Source organism: Morone saxatilis, unplaced genomic scaffold (assembly GCF_004916995.1).
Source record: "Morone saxatilis isolate NCDOM2014 unplaced genomic scaffold, NCSU_SB_2.0 Contig16, whole genome shotgun sequence".
NCBI classification, from domain to species: Eukaryota; Metazoa; Chordata; class Actinopteri; family Moronidae; genus Morone; species Morone saxatilis.
Window position 1 is genome coordinate 16621283 of NW_023339718.1, and position 6389 is coordinate 16627671.

Below are 6389 nucleotides of genomic sequence, written 5' to 3' on the forward strand. Positions count from 1 at the left end.
TTGCTAGACCCCTGAGGCACAAATCAGATACAGGAAAATTAAAGGCTGAAAACACAAGACAGATAACATAAGATATGCCACAAAATTAGAAGAAAACAAAAGATTATCAAACCCCAATTATACAAAAAAATGACATTTTAAAACACAAGAATCTAAAATACCCCAAACCACTCTTAGCAGGAAGAGAGGGCACACAGTTTCTGATTTAAATTAATACATTTGTTTTAGTGGATTCCTCACTGCAGAAAATAAAGCTATTACAGCTGCTGATGACTGACAGGAGAGAGGGCGAGAGAGTGGGGGTGACATGCAGCAAAGGCCTGCAGGTTGGAATCGAACCTGAGCCACTAATGACTCAGCCTTAGTGCAGTCAGGTGAGCTACCAGGGCGCCCCAAAAGATACTGTTTTGCATTTAAATCCTTACATACAGTAAATGTAAGTCTTTGAATAGGTGCATGAACTACATATGTTCAATGTCACTCATTTATCTGAGAGCAATGGCGGATATAACAATTCTTTTTGTCACATTAGGTTTCCTGAGACTTTAAACTGTTTATGGCAGATATGTAGAGATGGACTTTAACATAAGCATGCACAGAGATAAATGTGCAGTGTTAGGTGAAACAAGGCTGAGGCATCTTAAGTATGAAAGTGGAAGATCTGTTAATAAACAGAGAGTGAGGCTAATGGATGAATGTCCCATCAGGGCTGTGCCTCTCTATATTATGTATACAGACGACTGCTGCAGCCGTCAAGAGTGCTACAGGATAGTAAAGTGATCAGCAAGATCTTGGTAATAAAGCAGAGTATGCTATCTGACCAGTTTAACAGACAGAAAGGGGGAAAGACTAAAATCAATCCTCTGTCATCTTAAATTCAGATTTTGCCTTCTGCAAACCCAAACTGGGAGGGTCGGGACCCTCCACTGGGGGTCGCCAAAGCTTTATCAAGGGTGGCTAACCCTAACCCTAACCCTTAACCCAGATGAAGAGTCAGTGAGTCCAAAGTTACTCCCTAAGTGTCCAGTGAAGTGTAACTGTGATGATATGATGAACTATGATGTCTATGCTGTTGATGATGGTGATTGTATTATGACGGCAGAGTTGATCATGTAATCGACATGCCAGGGTACTTTTAAGCCGCGACTTCCTGGGCTGAAAATGCAGTTCCTCTTATGGTTAGGCTAATGGCTAACTGAGGCTAGTTCCAAAAGTCAGTCCATCTCCATAAGCCCCTATTATAAAAACGCCCAACTTTATAGCAGAAACAAAAATGTTTACAGCCTCGTGCAAAAAGCTGTTTTGGTCTCTATAGCTACATTTTCTGTTCATGACAACTGTACGGTTTTATGTAACTCACCTGTTTAAACTATATTGAGGCTTAAAGTTATGCATAATTAAGGGCATTTCATTTCAGTGACAGGTGATTGCAGTCACCCATGGCTGGTTTCAGCAACCAGGCTTCATTAAGGCTCCTCCCCTCCTCCTTACTGTATTGTATTCCTATGTTCTTTTATGTATTGTACTGCCTGTTGTCCTCCAGGGACAAAATCAAGTTGAAAGGTGTAATTGTAAATGTGATCTCACCCGGCAAAGATGCAGCCAACGTCCGAGATGAACCACTCAGGGGAGTTGAATCCCAGAATTCCCACACCATGGTAGCGCTCCAGCCCCAACTAAAAAAAGATAAGTTATGTGTGTTTATGTATTTTTAATGACACAGCGGCACAGTGCCTCTATTACTCTTGACCTACATCTCGTTTTAAAAGCCACTCCACCTCATGAGACACAAACCTGTCCATGAAACAGGAGATTTAACACAAGCTGTGGATTTCACACACCCAAGAGTTCTCACACCACAGAGATTACAGTGAGAGAGGGAGCCAACTCTGAGGTACTGTTTACAAAACAGGTACCAGGAATTGAAGGTTTTATGTAGCTTGTAATTGCTGCAATATAGTCACTGCTATTGTAGTTTAGTTATTAAGTGTAGGATATTTTATACAGTGTGGGCAGAACAACTCTGTATTGGCTCTACTTCAGCACACTTGATTTGAATAAAACAGTGACTATGACTTCTAAGTACTGACTATCAGCTTTGCCGTTATCTGAGGAAAACCAGACTAAGAGAAGTGACGATGGCTGCAGTAAAAGTCTGGGAGCCTCACCAGATGGATACAACTGCTGATGACTTTATGTCGGATTACTATATATATTGATCTTATGGCAACTTGTCCACTTGCCTCCGGCCGGTTCATTTTACAGTTTACGTGTATCTAAATCACTTGAAACTGCCCAAATTAGGCTACAATTTCTACATTGTTAACCCAAAACAGATGTAAACACCCTTAAATTAAACCTAAAAGCATTCACAGTTAATGTTTTATTCAAAATCCAATGTATTGTCACTGCCCAACTATTTCCTGATTGCACTGCAGTAATAGTATATTTTTTGCAGAACAAGTCAATTTGCACACAAACAAACCTTGAGGAAACTTTTGGCAGCTGCCCGGCACTGCTCGTAGTATTGCCTCCATGTAATGGTCACCCACTGGCCCTCTTTTTTATAAACCAAGGCTGAGTGATCCCCGTAGCTTTCCACCGTCTCCAGGAACATCTGATGGATGGTGATGGGAGTGCTTGAGGCCGAACCTGAGCCCTCCATCCTCAGCCTGACTGCCTTGTCTCTGCTGGTGCTCCATAGCTGGTCAGCTGGGGCCAGAGTTGTTGCTACATTCGCTGTAGACAGTGGAACAGCCTTGGGCTCTTCTGTATTGGGACAACATGGGCTCTTCTGTATTGGGACAACAAGGGCAGCCACATTTACCCGCCATAATGAGTCCAATAAAGTCCAATTCAGAAGACACCTGCTCCACACCAAGATGCAGCAAGCTTGACCCTTAACAGAAGAGTCAGGTCTATGAGAAGACTGCAGACATCTCCAGGTTACCTCTGTGAAATTCTCACAGCTGCTGTGTCAGGGCTACAATACATGATTTGCAGGTTGTGCAGTGGACTGGGGAATGCTATGCTGTTACCTGAGATAAAACAGGAAGCTGTGGAATGTCCATGATTACCTACCTATCAGGTTTGGTTAGAGGAAGTATAACACACTACAACACAGTACAACAGACTTAGTTACTTGATATAATGACTTACTGACTTGACTTACTATTAAAAAAAACACACAATTCATGTTTTTCGTTTTTCAAAAATGTACAAAGTCATTGCTAAAACCCCCTCCATTGTTAGCTTTTTCTTCTTTTTTTATTGTACTTTTTTTTTAATTTTAAGTTTTTCCTTGCCACTGTTGCAAAGTGTTTGCTCATGGTGGGAATTGTTGGGTCTCTGTAAATACTTTTATAGTACGTCTAGACCTGCTCTAGATGAAAAATGTCCTGAGATAACTATGATTTGGCACTATACAAATAAGACTGAATCCAATTCAATCACTCTACCCACATTCTGCCAAAATTCTTGGACTGTATTGATTCATTTGTTCTTTCCTTTGTTTTTTCTAGAAAATGTCAAAAAAGTCTTTTATCTTGCTGATCTTGAGATCTGTGATACATGTTTGCTCACCAAGACTGGTCCTTCCAGTCTGCTATTTATCTTTACTGCCCCACTGCTCCACAGGATCCACACTCAGTGGGTGTTGGTCATAGTAGTGATACCATTGACAGTATATATAAGAGTGGCACCAAAGTGTTCAAGCGCCAGATGGCTGGATCCAAATGAGAGTAGCAGGGGAGGTGAGCGCCCTCCTGATTGGGTGGAAGAGCTGTCTCAGAAATCAAGGTGGACAGATAGAAAACATGACACGCACAATGACCTTTGTAGTTTTTGACAAACATTTCCTTTTTGTCTTTTTTTCCTGAATTTCATGTGCAAATCTTTTCTTTTTAAGAAAAACAACCAGTGAAAAAAAGAAAAGTTATGAAGAATTTGTTCAAATCACTCACTTTTATTGACAATCATGGAACATCTATCACAAAATAAACAATTCAGTAGTTGTCAAACTGTACATGGAGAAGCAAAAAATATTTCAAATTCAATGGATGATTTACAATTTGCACGTGTTTGTGATATGAAAAATTAATTCTCATCACATTATAAAAATATTTATCCAAACATCTCCTCCGCTCTTCAGGCAATGTCTTCAGCTTTGCCAGATGTTTACGCACGTAAACAACATGAGACTCGCTATTAATTCTGTAAAATCTTTAAATACATACTGCTGTTTCAAAAATAAAATACATTAGCTCATGATCAAAAATTTCGTTTTTCAGGCCAAAGTGGATTATGGTTCATAAAATGTTCTTTAAAAACTGTCAAAATGTAAAAGTTACCTTCCCTAAATGATGACTGTTTCCAGTGTTTCCCATCCTGCATGTGGCTTTGGTGGAGTTATAATGTATAATTCTCCTGTGTATGCTACACAGTATATAGTAAAATTTGGGCTCTGATTAGTTTTATTTACAAAATGTGCACAGCTGCTGTGAAACTGTATGTACATTTAACAGCTTAAATATCGATTTGGAAGAGACAACAGAAACTCGACATTAAAACATAGCAGCACAACAACATCAGTTCCATCAAATACAATAGAATCAGAATCGGAAATTTTCCTGTTAAATAAGTTTTCCACTTTCAACATGTGAAAAGAGGTTTAATCATTTCCCAACATGACATCTGGGCACGCCCCAAGTTTCCCACAACTGCCTCTCTTCAACATTATCTCATCTCTGTGCAGTCTACTGTTTTGCCACTGCATACATTTCGTTTATTTTCTCCTGGTACATCTTCACAACAATGGGCCTCCTCAGTTTCATGGTGGGTCCTGCACAGACAAAAAAGGGTCAGAGATTAATTCAATCTCAAGTTTCTACTGAGTGAATTAATTTTGTCAGCTTTAGCCCAAAAAGTGTGAGTTGCCGAGTTTTAGAGTTCTGTTCTTCTCTTGTTTTTTCAGATATAATGAAACCGATGGCTCTCGGCTTTGTGTGACCAAAATAACTGTGTTAGCTCGCTACACCTGCATCGTAAGGCTGACATATTAGTATCTCAGCACATGCGTCTGCGATGAGGCCATGTAAGCTGTTGTACCATCTCTGTGATGTCATTAGCAAGGCCTCGTCGGGCCATGGAGTAGAGTAGCGCTTTCCTTCTCGATACAGTGTTGACATAGAAGGAATATAGTTCCACATGAAACTGTTCGCAGGTTTTTGGGTCTTTGAGAAGCTTGACCTGCCAAACATTTTTGGTTGTGAAGATTGTTAAACAGATAATCACTGGTTTTCTAGAAAATACTAGATTAATCTTTCATCACTTCCAGCAATGAGATGCTCTGAATTTGAGAAAGGACGTTGGTGTTTTGTAATACACGCGAATACTCAAAACCAGGTAAGCTTTAAAGACCGATGTTCACCTGGTGTGGGCGGTAGTCTAGTGTGCATGAAAGCTTTTATCGCTTTCTGGGTGTCTTTGTTTTTAGATTTAGTTTGTTTAGTAAAAGGAGGATGGCCTTAGGAGGACAGGGTTGTCTTTTCTTAAATATTTTCCAGCTGCTTGTTGTTTTTCAAAAGACAAAAATTCATGTCAAATTCTATCAGAAACATACTGGGAGGTTGTAATGTTTCACTCAAAAAGGTCACTGTTGTTCTGTCATTTTATACAGACTGTCATTCATCGCCGGTGGTGTTGGTAACCCCTGTGCGATCGAGGATGCGCTGGAAGCGAGTTCATCATTCAGCTGCCATGGCGATCGGAGACAACTCAAGTTTTCCATGCTGTACTCTCAAGTAACCAGGCCCCCGTCCGTCCTTCACTGTTCAGATCTAAAATGTTAAAAAACACAGTTGCTCAACCTTTCTCTCTGTTTGCCTGTTTGCGTTCGTGTGTCGTGGACGCAATTGGGATCCCCAACGAGCTGAGCCCTGAAGCTTTGGGAATTGTCAGCAGACAGTGTCTCAGCGGCAAAGGGTGTCAGAAGAATCATAGCAATAAGGGAGCAGCTATCTACAACGCCTTCAGGAGGGCATTAGGATCGGGTCAACGCGCCACAGCGTCAACGCCAGAAGGTCCAGAGTGGATTCATGACTGGAGCGGAGCTTCTCTTCTGGTGGGGAGACTGGGTGAGCCACTGCTTTTTGTTTTTTGATTTTCTTGATGAGCCTGTTGGGATTAAAACGGGCAAAGGTCTTACAGATAGGAACTATATTAAGGAAGAGAAACCTGCTGTCTCAGTTTGACGCAGGGCGGTTTTAATCAGGTTCAATGTGTGTGCAGACAAGCCTGTGCTGTGCTGCATTTTACCGGATAACCATCCAGGGAAGTTTGTTTGGTAAGATTGTAATTCTCTCTCAGAAACCTTTTTAAGCTACAGTGGA

The 6389-nt window shown here is 40.9% G+C and overlaps 2 protein-coding genes across 2 annotated transcripts in view; both read right to left on the minus strand.

The window, feature by feature from the left end:
• LOC118325558 (long-chain-fatty-acid--CoA ligase ACSBG2-like) overlaps nucleotides 1-3071 on the minus strand; it is a 4354-nt gene extending 1283 nt beyond the window's left edge. Inside the window, exons 1-4 of the mRNA XM_035658274.1 lie at nucleotides 3039-3071; nucleotides 2486-2794; nucleotides 1588-1676; nucleotides 5-11 (exon numbers count right to left, since the gene is read on the minus strand). Coding sequence (XP_035514167.1) covers nucleotides 5-11; nucleotides 1588-1676; nucleotides 2486-2794; nucleotides 3039-3071 — 438 coding nt within the window. The remainder of the gene's footprint in view (nucleotides 1-4; nucleotides 12-1587; nucleotides 1677-2485; nucleotides 2795-3038) is intronic.
• Nucleotides 3072-3950: 879 nt separating this feature from the next.
• On the minus strand, nucleotides 3951-4841 carry LOC118325183 (long-chain-fatty-acid--CoA ligase ACSBG2-like; the record flags this gene model as incomplete). Its single annotated transcript, XM_035657765.1, is given in 1 exon segment — nucleotides 3951-4841. A coding segment is annotated over 1 exon segment (87 nt), but the record flags the coding sequence as incomplete, so codon positions are not given.
• Between the last annotated feature and the right edge of the window lie 1548 nt (nucleotides 4842-6389).